At 46.4% G+C, this 13,290-nt stretch overlaps 1 protein-coding gene across 1 annotated transcript in view; it reads right to left on the bottom strand.

The window, feature by feature from the left end:
- Positions 1-13,290, bottom strand: part of LOC121271485 (beta-1,3-N-acetylglucosaminyltransferase lunatic fringe-like) — a 55,472-nt gene that overhangs the window by 13,841 nt on the left and 28,341 nt on the right. Inside the window, exon 2 of the mRNA XM_041177466.1 lies at positions 3,488-3,536. Coding sequence (XP_041033400.1) covers positions 3,488-3,536 — 49 coding nt within the window. The remainder of the gene's footprint in view (positions 1-3,487; positions 3,537-13,290) is intronic.

The raw sequence follows: 13,290 nt of genomic DNA, 5'->3' as shown, positions 1-13,290 counted from the left end.
CAATGAGCGGCTCAGAAATGTGTGTATACCCGAACACTCCCTCGTGGTACACTGGAGCTAGGAATTCTCTAAAGGACACTCCGACATTTCGGCCTGAAGTTTACAGAGAGATGGTCTGCACAAATGCCAGTCCGCTCCACACCCAGTAGCTGTGTGTACAATCGTAGGTGAGCTACGCACCAAATATAAGTTTTGCACAGTAACTTGTATCTCTTTATCATTTCTAATGTTAAGCAAAATGCCCCAAAGCACTAAAACACAAATAGTCAGAGGGATGGATGCTGAGCTACCGCAGGAAAGATTGGCGGCATCACCAAGAGTTGGGCTGTGAGGATGGGTTTTGAGAAGGTTCTTCGAGAGGAGGGGAGTTGGGGCTGGTGGGGGGGAGAAAGTGGAAGAGTCACAGGGCAGGTGGCTCTCTCAGTAGCAAGGTGGGACAACAAGAGGAATGACACACAGTGGGGGCAGGGCACTGCCACAAGTTCCAGAGGGAGAGAGGGCCTCGTAGATTTGGATGAAGCCGAATAGAAAGATATGTAGATAGGGTGAGAGCTGAAGTAGGGCGGGAGGTGACACAATCAGAGCATAAACACCAGCATGTCAAGGGATCTGCGGGAAGGCTGAGAAAATTGAGTTGAAGCCCAATATCAGCCATAATCGTATTGAATGCGGGAACAGGATCGATGGGCCGAATGGAGCATCTGCTCATACATCTTCTGCTCCTGCAGACCAGTTAGGCCCGATAGCCTGTTTCTGAGCTGTAAATTTTACACATGTCTACGGGCATTTTAAATTGAATCCATTGGTAAATAGGGAGCCAGAGAGTGTGAGGGTGACAGAACCAGGTATGGCAACAGGGTTTGGCAGGAGCTGAAGTTTGCAAGAGGGTGAAAGACCAGCAAAGGAGAAACATGGGAGTCATTGAGCCCATGGAGTGGATTTGAATGGCAGAGGTTAATTTTATTTAAATTCATCATGGTATGTGACATTGCCCATCCCTAATTGCCCTTGAGGAGGTGATGGTGAGCCAACCTCTTCAACCGCTGCAGTGCCTGTGCTGTAGGTACACCCACAGTGCTGTTAGGGAGAGAGTTCCAGGATTTTGACCCAGCGACAGTGAAGGAACAGCGATATATTTCCAAGTCAGAATGGTGGCTTTGAAGGGAACTTGCAGGTGGTGGTGTTCCCATGCATCTGCTGCCCTTGTCCTTCTACATGGTCAAGGTCATGGGTTTGGAAGGTACTGTTGAAGAAGCCATAGTGAGTTCCTGCAGTGCATCTTGTAGCTGGTACGCAGTCTGCTGCCACTGTGCATCAGTGGTGGAGGGAATGGATGTTTGTGGATGTGGTGCCAGTCAAGTGGGCTGCTTTGTCCTGGATGGTGCCCACCGTTGTGGGAGCTGCATTCATTCAGGAAAGAGGAGAGTATTCCATCACACTCATGACTTGTGACTTGTAGATGGTGGACAGGCTTTGGGGAGTCAGGAGGTGAGTTACTCACTACAGAATTCCCAACCTCTGACCTGCTCTTGTAGCCACAGCATTTATATGGCTAGTCCAGTTCAGTTTCTGATCAATGGTAACCCTCTGATTCTATGACCTCCAACAACCGTGGCCATCTTTCTTTGTGTTAGGTATGACTCCAGCCTTGGTGCTAGGTATGACTCCATGTTATACAAATGGAAGGAGAGGTCTTGGTGAATGTGGGGATTTGACATTTATCTGTGGGTCAGAAAAGACTTTAAAGCATTCACTCGACTTGTGTCACCTGAGCGAGTTTCAGGAGCTGATTACAATGCAGCAAAACTCATACCAGAATCCTAAAACATTGGCCTTGTGGATCCCTGCTGTTCAGCTGCTGGAGGTGTGTGCATGATGGAGGTGTGTGCATGATGGAGGTGTGTGCATGATGGAGGTGTGTGCATGATGGAGGTGTGTGCATGATGGAGGTGTGTGCATGATTTGAGTGGCTCTTGCATGTGACTGTGATACTGGTTCAACAAATGCTAACTTGCCCACCATCCATCCTCCTCACCCACCTCTCCCAAAGAGTCACTTTGATACAAAGCTTGATCCCAATTCCAGTTAGCATGCAGGTGAATTACAAGAGTCCTACAGATCCCAAATTTGGCTCCTGTTCCATGCTGAGCCAACTCAGCTCGGGCATCATAGCAGAGCTTCAGGATGTAGGAGGAATGGGTCCCAGTCTCAAGCAGCAAAACTGCAGGAAAGTTGGATGGGAAGTGGATCTGGCTGAGCTGAAAAGGCCCCTCGTGAATGAAGAGTTACCAAAGTCCTCAGCTCGTTCATGAAGGATGGTGCCTCTGATCTGTTGTTTGGTTTAATTCCACTGCAATATACTGTACAAGGATTGGGGCAGTACTTATATCTTCCAACAGACAGAATGCCGGTTTGTTGGAATTTATATTGACCCTTGACATTCAATGGCATTACCATCGCTGAATCCCCACCATCAGCATCCTGGGGGTTACCATTGACCAGAAACTGAACTGGACCAGCCATATACATACTGTGGCTATAACAGCAGGTCAGAGGCTGGGAATTCTGTAGTGAGTAACTCACCTCCTGACTCCCCAAAGCCTCTCCACCATCTACAAGGCACCAGTCAGGAGTGTGATGGAATACTCCCCACTTGCCTGGATCAGTGCAGCTCCAACAACACTCAAGAAGCTCAACACCATCCAGGACTAAGCAGCCTACTTGATTGGAACCCCTTCCACAAACATTCACTTCCTCCACCACCGACGCACAGTAGCAGCAGTGTGTACCATCTACAAGATGCACTGCAACAACTCAGCACCTCCCAAACAAGGCAGACCCTTCCAAATCCACAACCACTACCATCTAGAAGGACAAGGGCAGCAGACACATGTGAACACCACCACCTGGAAGTTCCCCTCCAAAACACTCACCATCCTGACTTGGAAATATATCAGCCGTTCCTTCACTGTCGCTGAGTCAAAATCTTGGAACTCCCTCCCTAACAGCACAGGGGGTGTACCTACACCACAGGGACTGCAACGGTTCAAGAAGGCAGCTCACCACCACCTTCTCAAGGGCAATTAGGGGTGGGCAATACTTGCTGGCCCAGCCAGCAAAGCCCACATCCCATAAATGAATAAAAATATATATTCCAACGTGTGCCAGCAGTTCAAGCCACAGCCTATTTTGGTTAACTAGCCACTGAAATACAGGCAACATGGATACTATTTGTGCCCATATATTTCTCACTTGCTGGTTAAATTCCTTGAATCTAGAGCTTTGGAAAGAGCTGTTCTTAGGGTATCCGTCTCATGAGTGGATAAAACCTAAACCAATACTTCTAGAACTGCTAGTAGCAATAAAATTAAGGGAAACACGGATTGAAACATAATTTGTGCCCCACGCTATTAACTGAGGTGGTCCACGCACCCTTGTCGAGTACCCCAGAGCAACTGGTTTTCTACTAAGGAAGAGCAGTCCTCACCTGTCCTGATTGTCAGCTCCTCATCCTCGTCATCAGTGAAGATGTATGTCTGGGGACCAAAGGAAAGAGAATCTATTAGCTGTATTCTGATTTCAACCTTAGTTCAATCCGGCACATGAATTGTTAGGCATTCAAGAAATCCACAAAAATGAGCATTGAATAACCCATCAAAGCTCACAGAGTTATGGCACTGACTTGCCAAGCACCTGGTATAAATTCTCCTCTTGGTTGTATCAGTTGCTGTGGAAGTTCCTCTTGACGTGAAATGTTTAAAGGTGACGGGGAAAGAGCAGGGGGAAGGGGATTCTACCAACGAACAGGTGCAGACAGGTGGGGCTGAGTGATCGCACTGGACAACACATCAACCCCTTCCACCATGTACAAAACTGCAAGCGAACAGGCAGCAGCACAGGAAACAGGGCCATGGCTTTTTTTTTGAGTTCTGGGGCCTGCTTTACCTGTGCAGCCTGAGGCCTCCACAATGTGTTGCACGGTTGTTTGGAGTCTCACTAAGAGTTCTGCAGCCTTGTGCAGTTGAACATCAACCGCTTATTATTAACACACAACAATGTGCGCATCTCCAAGGTGTAGCCTTACCTAGCTGCTATCGTCATGTCGACTTATCTCAGGCTGTCCCTGCATCACTCTGTCTCCCGTGTACTGTCACACGTGTCTCTCTACAATACGTCCTACCATGGGCGATACTCCATTCCCACATTAACCCTTGCAATGCCAAACGCCCTAATGCTACACAACTGATTGAATGCCTAATAGAAGGGCCAACATTTTTAAAGAACATTATGAATTATGATTGTTTTGATTAAATAATAACAATCTGGTTCATTTTAAGGTGAATTCTGTCTGGAACTGCATTATTGCTGGGAGACCAGATTCAGAAGGCACCATTCACAAGGAGAAAGATGGAACAATAAAAATGAATGCTGTTAGCTTCCAATTTCCCCATCCTATTCTCACCTGATGTGACGATGACTCAAGATGACAGTATCATTTGGATTCCAATTTTACCAGGCCAGGAGCAGTGGAGGGAGGGAGGGATTGGTAGTTAAAATTGTCGGGGGTGGGGGTGAGAACTTTCCAAGGCAATCCAACCCACTGAAATTTTAAATTAATTTAAAATTGTAATTACATGCAGCCAGGACTGCTGGCCCAGCCAACAGGGTCCTTCTTTATATAAAGACGTCAGGCTCTGCTTAGGCCATAGGCTCTGTGATTCTGAATTGAGGCCTGGGCAAAAGGGCAATGTTGGCTCCCACATTAGGCCAAACCTGTCAGGAGCCAGGTAGAGGCTCAGAGGCGGGGGGGCCCTACAAGCCCTCAACGATGCAGGAATGTTCCTACAGGTCCTGCCTGCAAACCTTGGGCCTAGCTTACTCCTGGCTTCCTTCATCTCCCCTGATCGCGATCAGTTCTAGACACTACCCACCCCCACCCTCCAAAAGCCCCACCCTCACCACGCAACTGATGGCCAGAGTCCATGTGGGGTCCCATGCCTGTGGCCTAATCCTGCCCGAAAGCCTGCTCCAGGCAGCCATGTTTGTGGGTTTGAATGGAGTTCACACTTTAAATGAGGTTTGAATGAGGTGGCTGGAGTCAATTGCTCTCCAGGGTCATGTGAGTTTGTCACTCACCCTGAGCCCCTTGCACAGAAAGATCCCATCACATTAAGATTGAGACCTGAGAGTCCAGATCAGTGAGTGTCAGTCCATTTGACAAGGTAGGGTGATAGAGGAGAAAAATTTTGTCATCATTGGGCATTTGTAAACACAGACTTAAGGCAAATTTGGATAGCAATCAGGGGCAGGAGTCCTGGCTGAAATCTTTCCTCACCGAGCTATCCTCATAGAAGTGGAACAGGGAGAAACCAGGGAACAAACTTGTGCTCAGTACCAAAGCTGTGATTTAGTGATTGAACCATCAGTAGAGGCCAGAGACCTATACAATCAAAAAGGTTATGGCATGACTTCTGATCATTACAGTATGATGGGTGATGCTGACTGCGCTCAATGCAAGATTCCTGTTTCTCGGTAAGAACAGGAAGATGAGTAGCAACAGTGCATAAGTCAAGCAACAGAAATAGCTGCACCGGTAAGCAAAGGCTACACGTTTCCTCATCAGACACTTTTCTTTGAGGCTGCTATTTGCACCGCAAGAATAGCATTTCCTCAGACAAGCCTTTCATTAGATCAGCTGCAATAGCGGAACAGAAACAAGGGGCTTTCGAAACACTCCACCCCCTCTACCACCACCACCCCCACCCACCCTGACCTCTGTCTCACAGCCAGCTAGCTGTGTGGTTGGTGGGGAGGTGGAGGAGATCGCTCAATGCTTTTGAAAGAAGCAGAGCTGATCCTGTTAACGCTCTGGCCGGGGCCTCCTCCCACTTACAATGTGACAAACATAAGGTTTGTTCCCCCACGAGTACACAGCGCTGCGTGGACTTTATAACCAGCTGACCGGCTCTCTGTACGAGGGACAGCTGGGCCAGCCTTGGTTAAGTAAGAGGTGCCCAGTCAATTCAACAGGGTTTCCGCCTCAGTTCACCCTGCTTCGCCTTCGCATTCTTCAACCTTCTCCACGGTAACAGGGTTTAGGCCTCAGGGACTGGACTGCAACAGGCAGCAGCAGAGAGAGAGAGTGAGGCAAGCTGGAGAGGCCACTGGCAGAGAGAAAGGTCCTCAAAAGTTGATCCAACGTCATCAACTTTGGCACCCTCTCTCCATATAAGCAAGACGGGGTCATAAAGTCCTTAAAAAGAAAGGCAAGTATGTAGCACCATACACAACCTCAGAACATCCCAAAGGGCTTTAGAAGTGCTGAACTCTTGTAATTTAAGAAACAATTTGCATATAACAAACTCCCACAAACAGCAGTGTTTTTAGGCATCAGTCAAGGGATAAATGGATAAGGACATTTGGAGAGAACTATTGTCCAAAATGGTGGCCGTGGGATCCAACATCTGCCTGTGTGGAATAATAGGCAGGCCTCTATTTAATGTTTCTCCTGAAAGGCGGCGCCTCTGACAGTGCAGCACTTCTTTAGAATTGCACTGGAGTGTCAGCCTTGATTGCTGTCTGAGAGTGGGGCTTAAACCCCCACTTTCAGAGGTAAGAGTGCTACCTACTGAGTAAGGACTGTCAATGTTGACTTGTGCACTGTGTCCAAGGTACTAATGGACATGAGAGTCAAAAGGAATGGCTCTGAAAGCCTTGGTCAGCTTCATGTCTCATGATGGATCAACACACGCTGCCCACCTCATCACTGTTCGCATCTCTATGCCTAGGCTGGACTGCTCCTGGCTGGATTAATTGAGACTGTTCTTCCATTGTGAAGGTGGCAGTCCAGAGGTGCACATGTGAGAATGAATGAATAATGAGTTCAGCTCAATAACCATTGGAATGCTGTAGGTTTTTAGTCAGAATGTTCCTTTAAGTTGGTCCAAATCTCTATGTGGATGCTGCAGTACTGAGGGAGGGCTGCACTGTTGGTGCTGCCATCTTTCAGGATGAGATGTTGATTCCTCAGCCAACATCGCCAAAGAGAGATTATCTGACCATCATCATGTTCCTGTTTGCGGGATCTTGCTGTGCACAAAGTGGCTGCTGCATCTCCTTACAGCAGTGACAGCACTTCAGCAGTAGCTCATTGGCTGCAAAAGGCTTCAAGATGTCCTGAAGTGCTGAAAGGTGCCACAGAAATTCCAGTCTTCCTTTTAAATAGGATTAGGTAGAATGGGATTAATAACGCTGTATTATATGCATTTCAGTGAAAGCAGGTTGCCATGGCTTTAAAGGCATATCACAATACCCCCCTTTCTCACCGCTGCCACCATGTCACATGTCTTATGGTGATATAAAAGGCACCAATTGCTCATGAGGGATTGTGCAAACATGTTGTGGGTTCATTTATTAAGTCAAGGCACATGTAAACATATATACGTGGATAGAAAGCCTGAGGGCATGAGGGCTGCAGAGCTGTGTGTGCTGTGCTCTACTCCAGGCCAAAATGAAACTGAGGCTGGATCACATGACCAACTTCCCTTAAAGTGATGGCGTCCTGCTATCCTTTAAAAGGTACATTACAACAAACAAATGTACAGTCGTTGGGGCAGCCATTCAGCTTGGGTGACAAGATAAACCTGGTTGGCAGCAAAACAGCCCGTGAGTGGGCCAGCTGCTGATTCGCTATCGCCCAATGGGCACTCCTGTCAGAATCAAGTGGCTGCACCTGAATCAGGGGAAGATAATCATAGGGCAGCCCATGAGTTTAGTTCTGAAGCGGATGTTAATTTATGCAGCAGTTCACCATCAAAGAGAGAGTGTGGCCCCAACAGGGGAATTCAGTGCAGAGATCCTGAATCTATGGGGACAGAGACTTGACACCGCTCCAGATGCGATCGGCAAACTCAACGCAGAGCATTCAACTAACTCGGGAGTCTTTGCTCTCGCTGCAAAACTTTCTTTCGTATTGTCACAGGAACCACCGCACCCCCACCCCCAGTCTCTCTCCCTCCCTGACCGACCAGGAGGAGTGGTTTCAAAGCTTAACCTCTGTCCCACTGCGCTCACTGAGGCTGTGGTTTTCTGTGAAACTGGCTCCCTCGTCAACCGCTGGAAACAGCCGATTAGCAAAGCACAAACCCAGTCACACGCAAAAGGGGCAGGAAGGCTTTAAAACGAGGCCCGAGTACCGAGGAGCTGCCAACCCTATCCCACTGCCTGACTCCGTGGAGAAGGGTGGGATCAGAGCTAAGCAGTTATAAACCACCAGGAAAGGCTAGACAGGCTGTGGGCTCCTTCCTTTAGGAAAGAGGGGGAGGGGGGAAAAGTTGTTGGAGGTTTTAAAATTGCGAAGGATGGGGCAAACATGGCAAAAACATTTCAACTTGGGGGGGTCCAAAACTAGGAGGCATAAATACAAGATAGTCACTAACAAATCCAAGAAAGATTTAGGACAACTTTCTTTACCCCAGAGAGTAGACAAAATCACAGAATCATACAGTGCAGAAGAGGCCCTTCGGCCCATCGAGTCTGCACTGACACGTGAGAAACACCTGACCTACCTACCTAATCCCATTTACCAGCAATTGGCCCATAGCCTTGAATGTTATGATGTGCCAAGTGCTAGAATGCAGAACTTGTTACCACAAGGAATGGAGTTGAATAGCATGAATACACATTAGGGGAAATTAGATCAGTACTGTACATGAGAAAGGAACAGGAGGTGGGTACAGGGTGAGGTGAAAAGTAGGGTTGCCAACTATGATTAAATACATTTCTGGAGGTTCCATCACATGACTTGCCCCCACACTCCAGCCATTAGTCGGCCAACACATCCATCCTTGTGATGCACTTCATTCCTACACCAATTGGAAAGCAAAAAGACTCATTACCCAATTGGATGATGTTTGACCAACAGCCAAACAGCTGTCATTTCCCATTTTTAATATCTTTATATCTGGAAAAGAGAAATGTTCAAGAAAATGACAAAAATTTAATGTCCCAATGATTTTTCTCCAGGGTTGCACACAGCAGCTGACCTTCAATTCCTGGAATCTTCATGGTGATCCTGGCTGCTGGCAATCCAAAGAAGCGGAATGGAAGGAGGCTGGTCTGGAGCTTAAACAGGCACTGACCTGTTGGGTCAAATGGCCTGTCTCCAGACTATAAATTCTAAGCAATTCTATGTAATGGCCACTGCCTTAAATTGAAAAGATGCACACCTGTATTTCTTTCAAGCACAAATTGATATTGATGAATACTCTGCCAGTGTGTCAATAGATCCTCACTGACAAAGTCTGAAATCCTTCCTCATTCAACAGGTTTTATTTCATTGAAAAAACTGAGGGTGACAGGCCAAGACCCAAAGTGCAGCTCTTACCAAGATTGAGAAAGAGTAAAGGTAATGGGTAATACTAACAGCAAGCCTGAAGGTTCCTGAGGGGGTCACATTGTTGGACCCATTTTGCGGGCATATGAATGGGGTGCAAAGGTCCAATTTTGAGGGCCGTGCTTGGCTTGGGCAATATTTAGGCATTCCTGGTGGCCACCTTAGCGAGGCGACTAATGGCTGTTTAAGGACCCCCTCCCTGAACGTGGACAGGAGCTGAGGCAGTTCAGGCTGGGATCAGGATCTGAGAAACAAGTGCTGGGGGTTAATTTTATGCAATTCTCTGGAAAGGAAGATCGTGTCAAAACAAGTCAGCCCACAAAACAGTGCACGGGTTAATCCTTCTAACTTTTCAAGGAGAGAATTGTGATTGAAGAGAGTAAGTGGGATTTGTTTTATGCGCTGTCTGTAAAGTAAAGCAATCGATTTCTGGACCCACCCCACAGAGTCCCACCTTCAGAAACCACACAAGAGGGCACAGGCAAAAAAAAAACAACAAAAACAGTTCAGGTCACAAGAGGAATGATATAGTACAGACGAACATAGGAATTAGGAGCAGGAGAAGGCCATTTGGCCCCTCGAGCCTGCTCCTCCATTCAGTAAGGTCATGGCTGATCCAACTGTAACCTCAATTCCACATTCCTGCCTACCCCGATAGCCTTTCACCCGCCCCCCCCCCCACCCCCACCCCAGCTTATCAAGAATCTATCTACCTCTGCCTTAAAGATAATCAAGGACTCTGCCTCAACCACCTTTTGAGGAAGAGACCTCCAAAGTCTCACAACGCCTCTGAGAGAAAATGTTTCCTCATCTCTGTCCTAAAGGGGTGACCCCCCCCCCTCATTCTGAAACAGTGACCCCTAGTTCTAGATTCTCCCACAAGGGGAAACATCCTTTCCACATCCACAGAGTTAGGGCAGTTGTATAATTACTTATAATCATTTGCATTTATATAGCACCTTTAACAAAATAAAACACCATGAGGTGATTCACAGGATCATTATCAACCAAGAATTAATCATCATTTAACAACGTGGAGTTTAAGTTTCCCTGTAGTTCAGCTTCTTCATGAACAGGCACACTTCTGAATGTAAGGATGGTCAGATCACTTACGGGAGCGACCAGAGCTACTAAGAGGATATCTAAAATAGTCCCAAAACTCATTACAGCCCTGTACACGGCTTCAGAAATTACACCAAATCTTTAAAATGCTCCCACCTCTTTGGTCACCTGTCCTTATATCTCTTTACGTGGTTCAATGTCAAATTTTATTTGATAAGAGCCTTGGAATATGTTACTACACTAAAGGCACTATTTAAATGGAACTTCTTGTATCCAGTTCTGGTCACAACACACAGGATGGTGAGAGAGCAGAAAGCAGCAAGCATGCAGAATCTGAACTACAGGGAAACCTAAACTCCACATTGTTAAATGATGATTAATCCTTGGTTGATAATGATCCTGTGAAGCACCTCATGGCGTTTTATTTTGTTAAAGGTGCTATATAAATGCAAATTGTTGCTATTGCTGATATACTGTTTACTCTTTATAATGTAAGTTTTTTCTCCTCCCCTCCTGAAAGTGTTGATTCAGATAACAGTCTAATTCCTTTTTGAATGTGTGAGGAACTAAGATCTTAAAACTGGACTTTGGCTGAACAAGATCCTTAAAATGGCTGAGCCTATGCCTGTCTGTGACCCCAGAACGAAAGAAGCCGCTTTTCAGCTTTGGGAAAATTCACGCCTCGTTATCTCTGAGGAGCCACTAACGATCACTTGGGAACTTCACAGCCCAACATCAAAGAGAGCTATACAAAGGCTATTTGCATTTGATAACCCATGCTTAACAGCAGAGAATGGGTGGTCTGCTAAGAGAAAGGTCCCTCAAGCATTCCTTTCAACTTTGAGACCCAGCCGAATTCCAAACAATAGATATGCAGCCTTTATTGAATGCCTGGTGGAGAGGTGGGAGTCACGTGACGTAGGTCTCTGGCTTCTTAAAAAAGTATAATTGCCTTGTTGAACTGTATAGCTCAGTCTGCTGTTTAACATCTGACCAGCAGCCACACAGAAAGGAACTCTGTCCAAGTTGAACACCTGTCCCCAACCACTCTGCTTCTGTTGTAAGTTCTATGCCATCGCCTACAAGGCTGATTCATCTTGGCACACCTATTTCATTGTGTGAAATCAACACCACTGGAAAAATGAATTCTACAACTTCAATTTTCAGCCCGCTGACCTCAGTGAATGAATACCTCATGGGACTTTGATTCTGGACTTTGGAACTCATGTGAACCAATATTTATTTTCTCTGTGGTCTCTGTGCTGTAAACCCTTCTTTTCTCTATCCTTCTCTTTACTGTCTGAGCATGGAGGTGACATTTTGAACCCGCCTCCAGCATTTTGAGTATGTCAAATAAACTAACCCTTTGAGTTGATCCTATCACAGCTTTGCTGTAGGACTATTAACAGAAAATTGGACCACACAAAAAACGTGGGGTTGTGAAATATTTATAAAGAGGGAAATTACTTATAAAGAGGGAAACAAATCCAAACACCTTTCTGTTTAAGAACGGTGGTGAGAGGAGGAGAAATTAATGCTGTTTAAATTAACCTCCCTCTTGTCTGTACCTGCCTCCATCACACTGTCAGGCAAAGCATCCCAGACTCTAACCACTCGCTGCATGAAAAAGGTTTTCCTCATATCACGATTGCTTCTTTCACTAATTGCTTTAAACCTGGACCCCCTCATTCTCAACCCTTTCATGAGTGGCAACAGTTTCTCCCTATCTACTCCGGCCAGACCCCTCATGGTTTTGAACACCTCTATCAAATCCCCTCTCAGTTTTCTTTTCTCAAAGGAAAACAGTCCCAACTTCTCCAATCCATCTTCATTTCTGAAATTCCTCATCCCTGGAACCATTCTCGTGAATCTTTACTGCAGTCTGTCTGATGCCTGCACATCCTTCCTAAAGTGCAGTTCACAGTGCTGGACACAAAACTCCAGCTGAGACCGATCTAGTGACTTATACAAGTTCAACATAACCTCTTTGCTCTTGTACTCTATGTCCCTATTAGTAAAGCCCAGGATACTGTTTGCTTTATTAACCACTCTCTCAATCCTCACAGCATTTTCCCCTCCCTAGCCTGATGGATGCTAATCAGTTACGATAATGCTAATCAGTTACGATAATGCTAATCAGTTACGATAATGCTAATCAGTTACGATAGCCTTAACAAAAGTCCCAACATAGGTCAAGCTGGCACTGAGCAGGGACTGAATCAGCGATTTGGAAGAACAATTCAACACCTCTTGTAAGGAGCTTGTACAGTCACAATGGGCCGAATAACCTCCTCCTGAGCTGTATCATTCTATCATTCCCTATTAACATCGCTCAGTTTCACACCACCCGATGCCTAAATCAACTGGCACATGCAGATATCTTATGCTTCAGGAACAATTTGTATATATGTTGTGACCAACATACTCTGGTGGTGAGGGGGGAGAAGAGTAATTGGGTGCAGTGGGGGGTGAGAGGGAGAGAGATGGTGGTGTGGTGGTAATGTCCCTGGGCTAATGCTCTGGAGACATGGGTTCAAATCCCACAGCTGGTGGAATTTAAATGAAATGACTAAAATGTGGAATTGAAAGTGAGTCTCAGTAATGGTGACCATGGGCAGAATATTTTGAGCTGCAGGCGGGTGCACAAACAGGAATGAAATCATGCACGATGACGTTGGGACACTCTCGTGACCTTTCGGTCAGCGGGCGCAAGTGAGATGAGGCAGCGGCCGGCCGACAATTGAGAGACCTTTTAAGGCCCTTTAGTAAATATTTAAGTTGTATTTTTCGCTGCCCACTCAACCGGTCAGTAGGCGGACGGACGAATAGGCCAG

This window comes from Carcharodon carcharias, chromosome 31, assembly GCF_017639515.1.
Source record: "Carcharodon carcharias isolate sCarCar2 chromosome 31, sCarCar2.pri, whole genome shotgun sequence".
Taxonomy (NCBI): domain Eukaryota; kingdom Metazoa; phylum Chordata; class Chondrichthyes; order Lamniformes; family Lamnidae; genus Carcharodon; species Carcharodon carcharias.
This window is presented reverse-complemented; position numbering and strand designations above follow the sequence as displayed.